Source organism: Phycodurus eques, chromosome 3, assembly GCF_024500275.1.
Source record: "Phycodurus eques isolate BA_2022a chromosome 3, UOR_Pequ_1.1, whole genome shotgun sequence".
Taxonomy (NCBI): Eukaryota; Metazoa; Chordata; class Actinopteri; order Syngnathiformes; family Syngnathidae; genus Phycodurus; species Phycodurus eques.
Window position 1 is genome coordinate 8,473,885 of NC_084527.1, and position 20,205 is coordinate 8,494,089.

Sequence of the window (20,205 nt, forward strand, 5' to 3'; positions counted from 1 at the left end):
GATGATCAGAAGAAATAGACAGCACCCGAGTTAAACATATGAGTGTCACAGCAAAGGATCTGCATACTTATGGCTGTGTGATATTTCAGTTTTTTCTTTTTAATAAATCTGCAAAAATTTCAACAATTCCGTTTTTTTCTGTTAATATGGAGTGCTGTGTGTCCCATAATGATGGGAAAAATGAACTTAAATTATTTGAGCAAATGGCTACAATATAACAAAGAGTGAAACATTTAAGGGGGTCTGAATACTTTTCGTACCCACTGTATACCCAAAAGGTACGTCACATGACCTCAGTTCAGCAAGTAGCAGAAGCTTAACGCTCCGCTTGTTTTGTTTTTTCCGAAGAAGGGCCAGTCTGACCAAGAAGTCACGAGAAGACAAATGTGAGAAGAATATATTTTTTAAATAATTTTATCTGCCTGGATTTCCAGGCAGATTCCTATTCCTGTTGGGCATAGTTTCCAACCATTCTATTGCAAACATTTCTGGGGAGAAATGTGCTGCCCCATGTTAAAAAAAATGGTTTCAGCCGCGGGTCAAGAGTCCTCCATCAGGATAGAAAGAGAAGACCCAAAACACACCGCTAAAACACCCAACAATGGCTAATAACAAAACATCTGACCTTTTCAAAGTGGCCTACTATGAATACTGATCAAAATTCTATTTTACATCGATATAAAACAGAGTACATGCATACTGACTTTTAATATCTTAATAAATTTTTAAAATACCCAATGCATGACGATATGCTTGGGAGCGGCAGCATGATGCCAAGGGGCATCCAGACTGCTGGAAAATACAAAGAAAGAAGAGTAGTAGTAATAGAAGACGCTATTCTAATTGTTAGCTGATCTGACAACTACATTGCAGTTGCAAACTCTTCTCTTTGTCATTTCATTGTGGTGAATGATTTGGGGAAAATGTTATACATTTCTAATATTTATGTCAAGGTTCTGTGCAAGCTTCAGGTCACAAATAGGGTCACAGTCTTACGATTCACTATCTATTGTGGAGGAAGGTGTACGCTCACATGAACTATGCACGGCTGCATGTGAAAGTCCACCCATGCAGGGAGGCATGACACGTCCCCGATGTCAACTATTGTCAGTCACTGTATCAACGAACGTGAAAGATGCTGTTGTTTGGCGTCCCTGGCCGTGGTAGGATGACACCGTTTGTCACTGTGGTGATGGATTCCGCCTCCCTCTAAGGAGCGTGTGCAAACGCCATTGCTGAAAGGCTGTCTTTGTGTTTTCACGCTCACTCACACACATGTGCACTGCTGGAACGGACAACAAACGCATGCTTATCCAATTGGAAGGGAGAAAGATTAGGCTACAAAGACAGTCATAAGGCTAATGTTAGCGTCTGCGGCTCTGGTGAGAGTAATCAGGAGAAACGCGGGATTACATTTGAGATGTATGCCCATAAGACCCTTTTGTATGATGTCGACATGTTGCTAAACAACAGAAGCTTTCTATCTGATTACCTCTCCTCAGAGACACAACAGAAAGAGTCTTTCAAACATCAACTTATTACGCTCTTAAACAGATTGTCAGGCAGACACAACTTGCCCTCATTGTGGTTTTTCCTTTCTTGATTTATTTTTCAAGATAACTCGGTTACAGTAACAAAAAAAATATCTTTCACTTCCTGCTGTTTTAGGATTGTAATATAGCCTTGATGACAGCTGCTAATTTGACAGTTTACAGTATTTTTGGTCGACTCGGGTAATTGTACCAAATGAGTTTCACATGTAGGCAATGTAATTACTTAATTCACAGATGAAAATCCAAAATATTTAATAACACTAAAACCCCTGATACACTCATGCCAAAAAAAAGATCAATATGGCATGAGCAAAGATAAACAGACTTAAAAATAAATGTTTCATACTGAAATAATATTGATGATGTTTACTCACAAACTGACTAGTGTGAAATCTGTACCCGTTTAACACGAAGCTGATATACTGTACTCGCAGGAAGCTATAACTTAATTCTGTTGTATGAATGGCAACAGGTGATACACAGAGTTATTAAACCTTCTGCCATCTAAAAGAAGAGCCTTTAATTTTTCTGCCTTTCACTATATGTTGCTGCTATAGCTAAATGAACAAAGATGCATATAATGATTTTTCCACGTCGGCACCTTGGTTGGGAATTACTGACATAAAGCCTGGGAGGTTTGAGGTGCACCTTCATCTGTCAGAAGAAATGTTTTCAGGGAAACAATCTTATATGGTCATAATGAGAGATGCTTTAAATGTATGGTAGAATCAAATTAACAGTACAACTTATTTTACTATGAATGTAAGAGGATTTCATACAAACTAAACAGCTACATAACAATCTACCAGTAAGGCCGATGGGAGAAATGGCTACAATTGCAAATTGATGCATCTAAATTTACCCTGTAAGCCCAGATAACTTAAGTTCTGAAGGTATACTAAGTAACTACAGTTCTCACACACCTACAATAGTAACATTGGAACCACTGAAATCGATGCAATTGACCGATTTGTAAAGCCTCCCAAGTCCTACTTTAATTCACTGCCATTGACTGCTTTAGAAGTCAAATATCCATCTTAACTGGCAGTGAATGAGTTAACCACATATTGCGCAACAATGAACATTGATGTTGTAACAGTCGTTTTGGTAATTTAGTTCTCTTACACCCCGTCACGTATCTAATTTGAAAACTAAGAATGATTGCATACTAAATATGAGGTAAACATTTAAATTCCGACTAAATTTGAAAATGAGATTTGGGCAATCTTGCTTTCTGTGTCACAATCTTCAGTCATGTTTTCACAGCCTTACCATGGTGGAAAAGTACTCAAAAATAAATTCTACTATCAATGTCAGGTCAACAGTAGTTGGGACTTAAGATCTTGTGAGCATGAAAAGATCCCCTCAACAAGCTGTTGTTGTTATACAGACCAAGAGAGAGAGATTTCATTCATCCTCACCTCGGTGTCCCCCCCGCCCCCAACCGCTTCCATTCTCGCATTGCATGATATGTCGGCCTCTCACGCACAGTCTACCCGAAGCCCCCCACCCCCGCTTCCAGGCCACTCGGAGATGCTTACGTAAGACACAAGTAAGGAATGTTCAGGAAAAGTCTTCACCTTGGCTTTGACGTTTTACCGCTCTTGTTCTGTCAGGGCGGTCTCATGGTTAACAATCACATGTCTCGCGTTCCTGTGCTGGAATGTTTTGGAAGTGGGATTTTTTTTTTTTTCTGCTGGTTCACTATGTTGAATAATACACATTTTTTACATGCTTTATATGCACTTTTTTGCTGAGAGTGTTTACGATGAACATGGTGTGGGATCCGGGTCGAAGGGGATGCATAGCGTCGAGTAAGGGTTATGAATAGATTTAAGTAATTATGTTTATTAGAAAAGGAAATATACTGACATCAATCACCAATTCATGTGCTGTAAAATCATTATATATTATTATACATATTATATATGTTGTTATCATTACAAAGCTCACATTCAACACATGTTGAAATAAAAAAATTTTCATTAGCTCACATTTTCTAGCCATTTTGTTGGAATTTAATAGCTAACAGTCTCCATTCCTTTCTTCCCTTCTTTGTTGAGCCATCAATTTGATTAATTCTTGTCAGTTGCTAATGAGGCATTGGGAATTTTAGAACCAATGCTGTTTACAAAGTTTTTTCAAACCAAATCAGAAGTAAAACCACATGTTCGATACTCTTGCCGTCAAATGAAATTGTGATAATCTGCGCAAACCAGTAAATCAGATGCGGCTGTCCAGTAATTACAGATCATTTTCTAAATATAAGCTTACCATTGGGGTAGTTTCCTTGGGGTCAGAAAAAGCTTGAAAGAGTCAGGGCTTGTCTTGTCTACCATAATTTACAGCATTGCCTGGAAGTCGTATGGCAAATAAAATCCTCTTAAAACTGCTAATTTAATTTAATTGATTTTACCCGCGAGCGGTTGGTGATTGTGCTCCTTGGAAGATTGTAAAGCATTCTGTTCTTTTTTTTTTTTTAGCAGCAATGTTTAAAGACTAAATTGTTGTTGTTGTTTTTTTAAACCTGTTTAAACTTTCTTTAACAATAAGTGTGTAAAAGTAGCTAAAAATGTCTTGTCTGGAATTTTTTGTCGTCTTTTTACATGTTGGTTTTGTTCTTCTTGAACTTGTTCTCATAAGAATTTAGTAGGATTGCATACAAAATGTACAGAGTAGAACATGTTTTTTAGTGATTTTAAATACAATAAGAATTTCCTGTTTTGAAATGATTGCTTTTAATATCTTATCCGCTATATCAACCACATTTTTGTTTGAAAAAGACTTTTTGTCACATAATTATTTCATGTTAGGTCACAAAATATAATTTTGTGAGACCAGGTGACATGAAAATGTGATGAAAGTGTAAACTCGTGCTCTAAAAATTGTAATAAATAAATAAATGAATGTATAAAAAAGTCATTACGTACTGTAAAACAATAATAAAATAAAAATGAATGAAAATGAGTATAATAGTAATATCAAATGGCATCTAAAAAAACAATTGTGTAGTTAAAGATATGCATAAAATAAAATACAAAAGTAATATAATGCAGTAGTGTAAAATAAAAACAAAATGTGTAAAATAAAATAAACAACAATGAATAGAATGAATAAAATAAAATAATTTAAAATTAAATGTAAAATTAAAAATTAAAAATAGTGACAATGTTTTTACTGAATTCTGGTGATGTCAGATTGGTCTTCCTCACGTTCAATTATTTTTATTTATGTTTTGTGTTGAATTCTTACTCGCTTTTCCTTCTGTTCTTTGTTTCCTTCAGCCCCCACATAATTTTCCTGTCTCAGAGCGTGCTGCAAGTTGGCAGCTCATTTTCAACAGAAAACAGCCTGTCCTTGTGTGGGTCCAGGCTGTGCCACGAGATTGCCCACTCATGGTTCGGACTGGTCATCGGGGCCAGAGACTGGACAGAGGAATGGATCAGCGAGGGTTTCGCCACATTCCTGGAGGATATTATCTGGGCCCGAGCACAGCAAGTACGGCACACTGTTATTGTAGTTTACTTCAGTGCTTTAATGTAACTTAATTGTCCCAGCACATCTAAAAGACCACATAATAGCAGAGGTAAATTGTAATAGTGGTGCTGTCTAGAGAAGAATGAGAAATAACATCATATTTATCAATGTAGCTCCATAGTTACTGCTATGAATTTTCTCCGGGAAGATGCTTGGCTGCAATGACAGGTGATAAAATTGCAAACAGAAGGTTCCCATTATCATCGGCGGTCTCGTGCAAACAACCCTTGTTCTCTGCCCAAAAAGCCTTGCAGTCACATGATCAAAACATAAGCAGCTGAAGACAATATACGCAGTGTATTCCCACATGGATTCAACTGCTGGGTCAAGGCGGGGTAAAGTCTGTATATGTGTGGTCCAACTGGATCCAGACGTACGCCAGCGTATTTACATATTCTCTGTCGAGCTAGTTTTTTATAATGTTGAGCAAGGTTTTTTTTTTTGTGTGAGCTATCCAACAGCAACAAATAGTCACAAGTTAATAAAGTACCAGAGAGGTGAGCTGGATAAATTTTGGACCAGTCTTAACATCAACATGCTTGTTAGAGTAAAATATAGTTGAAGGTTGAACACAATCCCTTCCCAGATGCTGGCTGGCCGTTGTTCAGATTTCATTTTACAATAGCTCCCACAAATGTGCATATTCATGTTTTTTTGGGGAACCTATTCTCTGTTTTATGCTAAAATGCTTTTCACTGTTTTTTTGTGCTGAGGCCAAAGCAATTCGTTGATAGTGTTTTTTCACCTCTGTTTGTGATGTCTTGGTGGTCCTTGAATGCACCTCATGCAGTCAAAATTGAAAGTGGGTTTCTGTGTCACTGCTGATGCAGCTACTTATATCCTGTGTTGTTTACTTTTCTGTTACAATTTGCCTGTACTAGATAAACTTTATTATGATGTGTAAATGCTAAAAGTCTAGTTTAATGAGAATACTGTTTCTGTAAAGTTATAGTACCCTTGCGCTTGCATGTTATTGATAGTGCCCTTGTGCTTGCATGTTATTCAGGCTAATACGGTAGCTAATTGATGTACTGTATATAGCTATTGATTAGCTCATGTGGTGGTAGTTTGTTTGTGTTAATTCAGTAATTCTCAACCAGTGTGCCAGGGCACATTAGTGTGCAGTGAGCACTCTTCAGGTGTGCTATGGGAAATTAGACATTTTTACCTAATTACCCCAAAAATTATTTACAATCTTCTATTAGATGGCAGGAAGTACATACAGTAATTAATCTATCCCCTTTTTGTGACATTTTTGTTGGTGTGCAGTGAGATAAAATGAAATAAAGCATTGTAAAATGTCAAAACAAACAACAACAAACCGCTCTACCTTAACTTTGCCAACAAGTAACAACACATAGTCTCTTTTCACGTTCTTCTTTTTGGTGAGGTCATTGCTGCTCGCTGAACCGTGGTCTCGTGAGGGAGGCTGAGGTCTTGTGCGATATGACGATGTCCCGCCTGACACCATCCACAATGGTGGTGGTATAAAAAAAACTAAGAAAAAGCAGACATTTTAATCCCTTGATGCTTGTGACCTGAAGTCTTATGAGGTGAGCTGACGTCTCATGCAATGTACTGACGTTACGCTTGACTACATCCATGAGGGTAGGCCATTATTTTGAATAATTATTGCAAAAATCCTCCCAAAAAGCAGAAAAGGTAAACTTACAGACATCACACGATGATTAAATTAAATTGCAAATTGTGTATCACTCCAGGGTCTTTCAACTTTTAATCTTTAGAGGTTCCACTGTATCGTGACAGCCCAACAAAATCTCTCTTGGCTACCTTTGTCAGTCCTTCGTATGTATTAAGTTACCACATATTACAACCCATTCAGATATTTCTCCGTGCAGCTTTCTCTGCCGGAAGCAGCAGAACAGTCCAACTTGAAGGCACTGCTTAGGTGGAGAAGATTGTCTGACGAGTTGCAGAATTCAGGAGAGGAGCTTCAAATCCTCAGGTGCGTCTCTCATGCCTCAAAGCATCTCCATCTATTACATGAACTATAATAAACTTTTGCTGATAACATGGTGGAGGAACCCAATAGTTCCATTTTGTAACCAAGCTACAGACTGCTTTATATGCCTTAGAGTTCTATTAAACCATCCATCCATTTTCAACACCGCTTATCCTGGTTAGGGTCACGGGAAGCTGGAGCCTATCCCAGCTGACTTCGGGCGAAAGGCGGACTACACCCTGAACTGGTCGCCAGTCAGTCGCAGGGCACATATAGACATGGACATCCATTCGCACTCACATTCACACCGTCACTGAGTGGGAACTGAACCCACGCTGCCCGCACCAAAGTCAGGCGAGTGTACCACTACACCATCAGTGACCTCTATTAAACCATGATAGCCTTAATATGGATCAGGCAGAAAACACAAATATACAAAGTTAACATTTATCTTTGAAACTTTTAACAAGCCAACTGTTGAGTGAGTTCTGAAAGCAGTCCAATAAGACCAGAGGAATGCATACTTTGTGATTTAAAAAAATAATCATAAATGTATACACAAATGTGTTCGCGATAATTTATTTGTCGACTACATCACTATGGGAAAATTTTAAACATTTTAAAGGGGTGGAAGGAGCTCTCTCTCTCTCGCTCTCTCTGAATGTTCTGAGCTTCTGTTTCAATGCCAGTGCAATGCCCAACACTTAACCCAACTTCCCATAGCAGATGTGATGTTCTTTAAATAGCAAACTAGTTGAGACTAAATCAACAGCATCTGCTTGTTGCAGCCAAGTTGTGCACTCCATTTTTACTCAGTTTCTTCTAGACCACAATCAGTTCTACACAATCCACAAAACTTTTATTCGATGCCCCTTTCCAGTACATAAAGTAGTTCAGGTTGAGTTTGTTTGTTGCCTACGTCACTCGGTCACTTGCAAAAAGCTGTTTACATTCAAATGCTCAGTTTACATTAAAATGAGAAATATGTGACAAGCTATACAGCCACTTCACATTCTTTTTTTCTTCATTCTTGAACTCAGCCTTTGTCTGCAGACATACGTGAGTGTGCTAAAAGCATTCCAGGGTTACAGGTGTGGCAGGTGTGGCTGCAGATCACAGTATGTTATCCAGGTGAAGTGTACTGTCATGTCCTTTAGAAATGTGTAGTGCGGGCAGCACGAAGTCATACACACATACAAATACACAATCTGTCAGTATGACATCATGACCCCCACCCTGTTTTCTTGTACTCAGGGCAGAATCATAGTGCCATCAGTGGATTATATGTGGAAAATTTTACTCCTGCTAACCGTTTCTGTGTGGGAATATTGTACCCCGCAACTTTGATTAACCAACTCTTGCAGCACATTGTTTTTGACATTTACAATTACGATAAGCAATACAATGTGCAGTTACATCTCAGCCTCGTATTGATTTTATTGTACTTCTAGTGGGCATTAACTTCAAATGTGTCACTTTTCAAATAATGTGCTGTCAGAACATAATGAAAACACTTAAGAGGGTCAATTTTACCCTCTGCTGAGCAATGTTTCATTGAAAAGACCAAGTGAAATCAGCCCCTTTTACACTGTTAAAGCTAGGATTTGCACAGCTTTTTTCCGTGTCAATGAATGGGGGGACAGAGTATTCCACTTTTGGAGGTATTTTGCGAGGCAGTATCGGATGCGTAAAAGATGGTGACTGTGGTAAAGTGAATGTTGTCAAGTTGAACAACTCACACTCACTTATCCAGCCCTGTTGTACTGAAAGCAGTGTCGCTCCCCAACAGGTATTTTTGGCATTTGCGTTATCTGATCGCGGAATGAAGTGTCTCTGTGGAATTGAACACCTTTCCTGGATCTGTTCAAAAGGCAAGGCCGGATAAATGCAGGGTCATGGCAATTGTGCTGCTCGTTTGCAAAATCTTTGTGTCAAAGAGGTTATACATTCACCACAAACATACAGGAATTCCAAGAGAATACAGGGGGTACTCGGTTTATTTAAGTCCCAACATACAAGGTTCAAGGTTATGAATGACAGGCATTGAATTAGCTTCCACAATGGCGTAAGAATAAAATGTCAGAAGAAAGGCATGCTCAGTTATTGAACGCAAGACCTAAAATGGTAATGTGTTTCCTCTCTTGGACCCAAATAGATGGAATAGCGTTCTGACTTCGGGTTACGTCGCCGCCGTAGGAAGGGAGCTGCATCGTAAACCGAGGACTCCCGCAGTGCTGTTAAGTGTTTGTTATGGCAGCATAGTGGAATAGTGGTTAGCATATCTGGGGGTTAAAATCTTCGCCCCGACCTTTAAGTGCCTGTTCTCTTTGTGCTTATGTAGCTTTTCTGCAGGTACTCCAACTTCCTCTCACATTCCAAAAACATGCATATTAGATTAATTGAAGTCTCTAAATTGTCCATAGGTGTGAATGGTTGTTTGTCTACAGTATATTCCCTGCAATTGACTGGTGACCAGTCCAGGGTATACCCCGCCTCTTGCCTAAATTCAGCTGGGATAGACTACAGCTGACCTGCTAACCTAAGTAGGACAAGCGCTATAGCAAATGGACAAATGGGTTTCTTTTGTGAGTTGAGGAATTTTGGTGTGAGGCTGAGTGAGTGAAGGGTTAAACTTAGAGCAGTGTCTGTCTGTCAGTCTCCATCAGGGTGCTCCCCTATGAGACAGACAGACACACGGGTGATTAGCAGGATCAGGATTAGGTTTCTCTGCAGTTGATAAGCTTGAGTAAACAACACCACAAAAACAACATGAGAAATGCTTTCATGCATACTTGTCCTTTCTATTATTTACATCACGGCTGATTGTTTGACAATAGTTTCACCTATATCTCCCAGCCTTAGGCATGAATGGAACACAAGGGTCACAAGAAGGTTGGAGAGAGACAACACGTCGCCCATTGATTTTGCCTCTGGTACCGTCTTCCCATTCACTATGTCCACATCAGAACTGTGTGGCAACAGGACACAAATAGACACAGCGGCTATCACAATGCACAGAGAAAAGGTTGAGCAGAATGCCGTGAGCAGCAAAGAAGGGGAAGCGCGGCGAGATCCACGAGCAATTCTACGCTCACAAAGGCTAAATGTCAGGTTGTGCTGTCCAAGTTCAGTGGGTCACAATCGACAGCCGCTCGTCCGGCAGCGGGCGGGCAGTGGCCAGCGTTTATCAGTGCCTTTCAGATGAGTTATATTTAGGGTGGCCCGGCCAGACACCATTCTCCCTGCTGATTTACTGGGCTGCTGGGAGCTCTGCTCTACCTTATCCAGTTTCCACAGTCAACCCACTGTAATTTGTCAGGATGGCTTGCGGTGCTATAAACCTCCTGTGTGTGTGTGTGTGTGTGTGTGTTGGGGGGGTGCCTGTGCATGTGTGTCCCTTTGACATTACGTTCTGTCGGTAATAGCTCCTGATTTCCTCCTGCGCTTTCCCTCGGTCTCTCAATCTCAGACACACCCAGGTGTATGCGAGGCTAGAATCGACACACACCCGCCCTCTCGCACATATGGCCTACGAGGCAGATAAGAGAAGCATTTATTCTGAAATACACGGACCTATTGTGCGATTCTCCAAGGCAGCGAGCGGTGATTCCTCTTAAAGCTACAGTAAATCATCTCTGACAAAGAGAGACAGGGATTTACACGTTCATACATCCCAGGTCTGGACAGTGGCAAGGGCGGAGATCTTTTGTGTAAGACACCAGTGATGGATAAACGTTTTTTTCCTTGCCACGCTACGCTGCCGGTGTGTTTGCCGTGCATATATTGTAGGAATACGGCTTCTGTCATTGTATTTGTCCCATTCCTCAGTTGCTCTTTGGCTCTGTAATCCCCTGCCTGACACTCATTTTCCACATAAATTCCACTCACACATACTGTATGATTTCCCAGGGACAGTGAATATCCTGCCGCCTGCAAAAAAGGTCTGTTTTATCTTATCAGCAGTAGCAGGCACATGTCCACACGGCCGGTATGGGAGTGGACACAGAGGAAGTCCAAACTATGATAAATGATTCAAATATCATGCAAATTATTTCTACGCCATTTTCCATTTTAGTGAATACATTCCCTGCTGCAACATTGCTGAGGTATTCCGAGATGTTTTAAAAACTGTGTCATTTATATAACAAATGCATACATGGAGTAGAACGCCCTCGGATGCATGATGAAAGTCCCTCGCAAGAGTTGTCCGGTCAAATTTAGAAATTCCAGAAAGCTGATGACTTCCTCTCTCAGTCCACCAAACAAACCAAACATTCCTATCTAGCTCCCATTCTCCATTTCTCCCACACATCCTCCTCTGCTCACTCTCAGCCTTATAATTGACTTCATGTGACTTAACCTTTCCGTTCCTCATGCCGAGCCAAGGATTGGATAAAAAGTGAAGCAATTAAAAGTTAAAGTGACACATGGGCATAATGCGATTGTAAATTTTGTTGATCATTTCAAATTTAAATAGTGTCACGCTGAGTGTCGCGCTATCAAAATATATTTTACTGCCTGGAAGGGCTGCAGTCACTAAATAGACTTTAAAGAGAATCAGTTTGTCAGTTTTTATTTGTTACGAATTTTGTAAATCATGTGAAATTTGAACAGTCCTAGCACATTGTTATGTTATGGTATGTTGTTTATAGTCACTATGTCTTGAAACCACAGTTACAATTCTCCTTAGCAGCAACTGGCATGGGTTGACGGGCCAACTAATTGAATGTCAAATCGGGCTGCATAACAAATCTAAATACAGGGGTAATTGAAAACAAATCTGTCTTTTTTAAAATATTTTGTTGTTATTTTAGATCTTAGGTCCTATAAATGGTCTTATGGTTTTAAGACTAAATGGCTTGCCAGTCATGGGTGAAGTACCAACGACTTGACTGCCTAAATGGGTTGCAGTCAGTTTTTCCATTACCGTGTGTCATGAAATTTCAGTGACGCTATCAATGGCATTACATGTTCTCTGCTTCGGAATATAACAACTACATAACATCAAGCATTTTATTCCTTCGCAGAAAGGAACAAATGGGAAAAGTCTAAGTAATTGGCTGCTTAATTGGGCTGCAGAATTAATCGAAATGAAGAATAACAAATTTTTTGTTTGTTTGTTTGTTAAGAATTCAGGTCATATCAATTAGTTTATGTTTCCAAGACATGACTGTCGGTTATGGGTGAAGTTCCAACTAGTTGGCTGCCTAAATGGGTTGCTGAAGAAATTTAAAGAGGAAGTAAACAGAAAAACACGGTTTCTGCAATATTGTTCTTATGTTACATGCCAAATTCATAACAAAAAATCACTACAAACAATTACTAAATATCATGTAATGTAATTGAATGTCATTTTTTCCAGATTAGGAATCAGTAAAAATCCAGATGCCCAATCCCTGAGTTAGGACTAACTGTGCAACAACCATGTGACTTTGGACACATTTATGGACTCTTGTGTCTGCCCATGTGTTTATTTGACATCCCTGTCATGACGCGGAAAAGTGGTAGCTGGTGACGAGGGGGCGTATTGATTGGTGGGCCAGGCGCCTGCTGTATCGATTTGTCAACGGGGCCATCCTTCAAGGCCTTCCTTTTGGCACGCTGAGTTAATCTGCTCATCTGAATCAATACAGGCTAACTGGAACTATCTTTGCACAGCGTCCCACGTCACTCACTTGTTTGCCTGGGATTTATTGGGTTTGTAGGTGTTTGTTTATGTTTTTTTACGGGGGTCAGAGGAATGATTTGTATCTGTGTGACAGGGACCCCCGGCACTGGCCTCTCCTATGCGTGCTCACGGAGTGGATTTCTTCTGTTTTATGTTCCCCTGTTGAGTCACGGGCAGTAAAATGCAAGCAGCGCGTTGCTATGAGGTCATATAAACACTGTATAGCGTGCTTTTATACAACCCCAATTCCAATGCAGTTGGGATGTTGTGTTAAACATAAATAAAAACAATACAATGATTTGCAAATCATGTTCAACCTATATTTAATTGAAAACACTACAAAGACAAGGTATTTAATGTTCAAACTGATAAACTTGATTGTATTGAGAAAATAATCATTAACTTAGAATTTTATGGCTGCAACACGTTCCAAAAAAGCTTGGACAGGTGGCAAAAAAGACTGAGAAAGTTGAGGAATGCTCATCAAACACCTGTTGTGAACAGGCTAATTGGGAACAGGTGGGTGCCATGATTGGGTATAAAAGGAGCTTCCCTGAATAGCGGCAAGGCCGAAAACCAACATTGAATGCCCGTGACCTTCGATCCCTCAGGCGGCACTGCATCAAAAACCGACATCAATGTGTAAAGGATATCACCACATGGGCTCAGGAACACTTCAGAAAACCAATGTCAGTAAATACAGTTCGGCGCTACATCCGTAAGTGCAACTTGAAACTCTACTAAGCAAAGCCAAAGCCATTTATCAACAACACCCAGAAACGCCGCCGGCTTCTCTGGGCCCAAGCTCATCTAAGATGGACTGATGCAAAGTGGAAAAGTGTTCTGTGGTCCGACGAGTCCACATTTCAAATTGTTTTTGGAAATTATGGACGTCGTGTCCTCCGGGCCAAAGACGAAAAGAACCATCCGGACTGTTATGGACGCAAAGTTCAAAAGCCAGCATCTGTGATGGTATGGGGCTGTGTTAGTGCCAATGGCATTGGTAATTTACACATCTGTGAAGGCACCATTAATGCTAAAAGATACATACAGGTTTTGGAGAAACATGCATATCTAGGCAACTTCTTTTTCATGGACGCCCCTGCTTATTTCAGTAAGACAATGCCAATCCACATTCTGCACGTGTTACAACAGCAAGGCTTTGTAGTAAAAGAGTGCAGGTACTAGACTGGCCTGCCTGCAGTCCAGACCTGTCTCCCATTGAAAATGTGTGGTGCATTATGAAGCGTAAAATACGACAACGGAGACCCCAGACTGTTGAACAGCTGAAGCTGTACATCAAGAAAGAATGGGAAAGAATTCCACCTACAAAGCTTCAACAATTAGTGTCCTCAGTTTCCAAACGTTTATTGAATGTTGTTAAAAGAAAAGGTGATGTAACACAGTGGTAAACATGACCCTGTCCCAGCTTTTTTGGAACGTGTTGCAGCCATAAAATTCCAAGTTAATGATTATTTGCTAAAAACAATACAGTTTATCAGTTTGAACATTAAATATCTTGTCTTTGTAGTGTATTCAATTAAATATAGGTTGAACATGATTTGCAAATCATTGTATTCTGTTTTTTTATTTATGTTTAACACAATGTCCCAACTTCATTGGAATTGGGGTTGTAAATTTGCAGGGTGCCTCGGGCAAGGCATGGTAGCAAGGTGTTAACCAATGAGAAGATGAGCTGAGTTGTTGGATCTAGAACTGCTGACATTGTATTTTTACTCTATAAAAACGGTGTGCTGTTACCCCCCACCCCCCAACCGCCCCCCCGCACAACTCTAGCGTATGTTCATATCTTGCCTGTGTTGTTGTGTTGTATTCATTGTGAAGTGGATGGTTTCTCAGCTCTGTTTGTCCTTCTGCAGACCAAACTTGGAGAAAACAGGCCAGGCCAGTGAGTCCGGCTCCTCCACGGTAAAACATGCCCTTAACCCAGACAAACCCTTCTTGCAAGTCCACTACCTCAAGGTGAGATCACTGGAAAATAGGACACAATGATTGGAAAACTAGTTGAACTAAGGTGTCTAAGAAAAAATGGCACCATATAGCTGTTACTGCACATTGAGCAATTACAGTATATCTTTATTTCGCTACCACGGCTTACTGGACAGTTTGTCTTCTTGCTGTATGAACGTCTGACTTTCAGATGGGTGAACAAACTATTGGCTAGCACAGAGGATGAGTGGGTAAAGTCGTTATGGGGTTCGATTTTTGTCCCGGTTTCTGTGGACAGTGATTAGTCTAAATGAGTCCTGCCATTTCCAGTGAGTTAAACACAGGGGATTATTCTCATGGGAATTTAGTAAGATTTATTTAACCAGTAAAAAATACTATGATTAGTAATCTAAACCGTTTTTTGTTGTTGTTTTTTTTTTTTTCCTTATTATTATGGCCTCAGCAAGTGTTTCTCAAGGAAAAAACAACAACAGCCATACTTGCAACTAACTTTGTAATATCCCAACCAATCTAACTGTATATTGTGTGTTATGAGGATTCCGACATAGTTTGTAGCCAGGACACGCCCCGCTGCAACATGATTGGCTCCTGCGTCACGGGAAGGGCAAGCTACGCAGATGTAATGAGATGACCATCCCAAGCATGCATCACATTTGTTCGAATTAAGAACAAAGAAGTTTGTTATAGTTAGGTTTGGGGCTTAAGGCGGTTCAGGATGGGTTATGGTTTGGATTACGGTGGGTTAGGGCTAGTGGGAAACAATAACGCCACCACACTCACAGTCTTCTTTTCCCGTCTGGAAGCAGCAAGGCGTGTTCCACAGGGATGCAACAGCCAATCATTGTGCAGCGGCGCGTGTCCTGGAGCCAGTAATATTGGATCATGGCGTGTCCTGCCTATAAACTATGTGGGAATCCTAATAACGCATATATTACATAAATACCTGTAGGTATAATTAGCACAATAATGCAGGGTTTACAATTTACTCATTTACTTACCTGTGTGGCTTCTATAATTTTTTTAGCCCTGGAAATTTAAACATGGCCCACAGTTACTGTTTTCAGGGACCAATGGTGGTCCACAGACCGAACTTTGAGAACACTTATTGCTTTAAAACTAATAAAAATACTGCTTAGTCTTTCTGTATTATGTCTGCTATATTTCCAAATGACTCAACATTTTTTTGTAGTGTCGTAGGGAGGTTTGTGGCGCTTGTCATCAGTTTGAACGTAAGATTAACTTTTTGTTTAGCGTATTTTCTCAGACAGTGGTCATCCCTATAATAGATGACCCAATTAGTTGCCTGGTGCTTCATCCAATCCACTTAAGACAAAAAAAATCAAATTAAGGACAGTAACTGTTAACTCGGTTCACAGATGCTGTTGTTCTCGTATGGATAGTCAAGAGTTCACTAATGAGCCATTTTGAATTTACAAACCAAAACAGCAGCACCAACTGAAGCAATTAACAGTCTCAGAAGTGTTGTGACTCACAGCATGTTGTAAAGAGTTCCCTGCACAATAAAAAGATGATCTTATGTTATGTGGACATGGTGAAATTTACAGTATACTGTCATCCACAATGTCGAGCGCATTCACGTTCATTATCTGCGAGCTATGCAACCTATTAGTTCCCCCCTGTCGGCTTTGTTGCGTGCTGTTTCTCTCCATTTTGTTTCAAACTCCAGTTTCACTTGACACCATACGGAATGTAGCACCAATATTGTTAAAAATTATTTTAAAAATCTGTTTGTAGAAATAAAGGCCTCTCCCCAATAGACAACTCCCTCTCACAGCTACAGTCCAATAAATACACAAACCCCAGCCACTATTTCCATAACTATGTTAAAAGAACATGTTATTGAATCATTCCAATGCATACATTGCCAATAAATGTGTTATTATTTTCTTGTGTAATCCCTTACAGGGCTACTTCCTCCTAAGGTTCTTGGCCAGTCAAGTAGGAGAGCAACAATTCATTAACTTCTTCAGATTATTTGTGAAGAAATACCACGGGCAACTCATTCTGTCTCAGGTGAACCTCCCATTTAAGGACACAATTTCCACTCGATGGCGTTAATTGGGAATCTCCATGGTGGCTCGCAGTTTCCTCCGCGCTTGTTAATCAAATCTCAGCTCCGATTTGAACCGTTTAATGTGACCCGTCCTCCCAGACGCAATGTTATTTCCATAAATTAATTGGATGCTGATGCACTATAAACTTGGCTGGCACTGTGTTAGAATAGTCCCCCCCCCAAAATTGATGACCATACATCATCTTAGCGGCGTGTGTTTATTCTACTGGTGCCTGAGTGACCACACCTGTGTGGGCGCCTGTGTGTGTATATAGGATGTGTTCCACCTGGCTGCTGTTGTCTTCTCGCTAAATAATGGGTCTACTATAAACCGATTAGACATTGAACACCTAACTAAGATCTTACACACTCTCTCACACACCTCCCATAATGCCTCAATTTCTATCGATTATTGTTTGACAGGATTTCCTGCAAATGCTGCTATCTACCTTTCCTGACCTTGCAAGGTATGTACTCCTCATCAAGTGCATAGGTGGAATGCTTGGATTCATGAATAATTGACTCAGAGACACAAGGCTTTATGTGTCTGGGCTGGGCTTAAGTAGTGCTCGACAGAGTTCTGTTTTAACGAAATGTGTCCTCATCGGCTACAACATTAGGTCACAACTGCACAATGTCTGTTTCCGAAACTTTTTCAGCTCAAGACCCAAAATGCGGTTCCTTCCCCGGGACCTAAATTGAAAAATTAATCATCTTAGGATTGATACAGACATATGATTAAAACAACACAACAGACATGGGGCCACCACATTGACCCCTAGTGGTTATCATTTGTGCTTCAAAGTTCCGAGGTTCAGATCTCGACTTGTATGTTCTCTCCGTGTTCGCATGGGTCTTCTGGCTCCCGCCCACATTTAAAATAACTTGCGTGTTATTGAAGACGTCATTGGTGTGAATTTGAGTACAAATGGTCGTTTATCTATAGATGCATCACAATGAATTATAATATCGTAGCAAAGCCAATTCATTTCTGTAGTTATGTCATATTAATTATGTAATATAATTACTTGGTGAGTTTGGGGTTTTCCTTTGCTGTAAGGTACTTATAATCATAAAAATCATCAGGAGAAAAAAAACTGAAATATTTAACTGTGTGAATCTACATAATTGAGTTTCACTTTTTGGATCGAACTACTGAAATGAAAGATTCAGCTGTATACCAGTATGTGCTCTATGATTGACGGGCCACCAGTCCAGGGTGAACCTTGCCTCTAGGCCAAAATCAGGTTGAGGACTAGCGCTACAGAGATTGGCTGGATGGATAAATCAAAAATCCCTTTGCCAAGAAAATGTGTCCCTGCTTGATGATGAATAAAATCGCTGACAGAATTGTATTTTAGGTAACCCAATAAAAACTGAACTCTTTGGGTCTTTGACTCTCTGTTAGTGTCAATCAAAACTGAGTACAGTCTTATCCAAATGCATGCATGTTGATATAGCCCATGTATTGGGGTGTAGTGTCTTTAGTAAGTTGTTATGATTTGGAGCAGAACTTAGTGTCTGGAGAGTCTGGCCGGATTTAGCCTTGATTCGCATCGATTCTGCTCAGTGAAGGCTGGGCCCCAACATCAATCCTTGTAAGCAGAAGTCTCATCCACTCTAGTATTAACTGAAGTGTAAAAGGACAAGCGCTCCTCCCGCTCTCCTCCTCTCTAATTTTCTGCCTCCTCTCTGGCGCTGGCTTAATCACTCAATTCTCTATTTCTCATGATTGCCTCATTAACCTCTCCCACTGCCTATCTCTCTCTTCCGCCACGTCTGGACCCGCTCACTTGCATCCGTCCAATACTGGTGCACGCCTCTCCGGCCTTCAGCACCATTCTGTCTACTCTCTACGTTGTTTTAGTTTTTTTTGTTTTTTTGGGTCTTCCTCTCCCGTGTGCCGCCTGCCTGACGAGCAAAGATTGATTGAATTAAACAAGAGGAAGTTGGGGATGGTCAATATTTAGGTCTGATGCCTCTTCCAGTAAACAGCCCACTAGAAGAGCCACGTATAGTGATGTGAGTGGGCTCTCGCTGCATTCATGTTACAGACTTGTCCTGCGGTGCACGCCAGAACCATCCAAACGTAAAAAATAAAGAGCGGGAGATAAAATGAAGGCACTGATTACTACTGAGAATGTCGTCAGTCTACCCAAAGACTAGGTGATTAACGCACGCAATCACTGATTATATGCAACATGAAAACAATTTGCTGCTCTCATGAAGAATAACTTGTATTTATCTTAATCCATTCATACATTTTTTGTTGTCATTTACTTTGCGAGTAAGATTGCGCCCATTTCAGCTGACTTTGGGCGAGAGGCATGGTACACCCTGGACCGGTAGCCAGACAATCATGGGGCACTTATAGGCAGCCATTCACACTCACATTTACACCTACAGACAATTTAGATTATTCGGTGAACGGTTAGAGACTCAAAACCAGAACCCCAGAACTGTGAAGCAGATGTGTTGACCACTTGCTCACCATGCTACCGATAATCCTCCTCAGATATTTTGCATTAAAGCGCTTAAGTGCCTTATTTTGTATATTAAGGTGGTAAAATTTGTGCCTAATCGAGATATACTAGATTTCCTTAAATAGTAGGCAGATGCATTTGTTTACTACTCTGAAGAGAGTACCAGGCATTTATTTTTCCGTGCACACCTTGGTGAATTCAGGAGTTTATTTGAGAGATTGATCCTGTACGTCTGTATTCGCACTTGAAATACGATACTACGACATCCGATACCAGAAGGCCTGTCACAATAATTACTATAGCATCTTATCGTTCGATAAATAAAATGGACACAATAGTTTTTCAGGACTCAATAAATTGTCATTGTGGTGAGCCGGCATGCAGATCACACATTGAGCCGACAGAGTTGGACGTCTGTGTCATTAGCCGCTAGTGGGCTCCTGGAACGCCCGCGAACCGGTACACTGTTGCCGGTGTTGGGTCCTTCCAGTACTCCACGGCCTTACTCCATGGATAGCACGTAGATTCACACAACAGCAACACAATAGAAAGTTAACCTGTTTGAGCTAGCCTGTGTGCTAACGAGCTAGCGACTTGAACTAAACAGCTCGCTCCACCACGGCAATATTGTTTAAAACATCAGAGCTTCGCTCCGCGTTGTTGTGTGTTCGTCCCCGCTTAACACAAACACGGGAACGTTAACTGTTTGGAAAGCATAACCTCATTGGCACACGTTATTCAGCCAGTAGTTGACGACAACGTACGTCAACATATATTTGACTGACAGGTGAAAGGCTTGTTTTCAGCAGACCAACCACACAGTAGATGGGTTTACATGGAGATTTTTTTCGTCATTCCGATTCAAATCATTTCGATTGAAGATCTCTGGTCAACTGTTTACGTGTGATGTATTCTATTCAAATCAGGTGTATACATGATGTGCACTACAATTAATC

General features: G+C 40.5%; 1 protein-coding gene across 4 annotated transcripts in view; it reads left to right on the forward strand.

The window, feature by feature from the left end:
* aopep (aminopeptidase O (putative)) overlaps window positions 1–20,205 on the forward strand; it is a 98,475-nt gene that overhangs the window by 26,491 nt on the left and 51,779 nt on the right. For all 4 annotated transcript variants that reach the window (XR_009768270.1, XM_061671901.1, XM_061671902.1 and 1 more), the window contains exons 6-10: window positions 4,838–5,051; window positions 6,950–7,056; window positions 14,602–14,704; window positions 16,619–16,726; window positions 17,190–17,233. Coding sequence is in view for 3 of the 4 variants with exons in the window: in XM_061671901.1 (XP_061527885.1) it covers window positions 4,838–5,051; window positions 6,950–7,056; window positions 14,602–14,704; window positions 16,619–16,726; window positions 17,190–17,233 (576 nt within the window). In the remaining variant the exon portion in view is untranslated. The remainder of the gene's footprint in view (window positions 1–4,837; window positions 5,052–6,949; window positions 7,057–14,601; window positions 14,705–16,618; window positions 16,727–17,189; window positions 17,234–20,205) is intronic.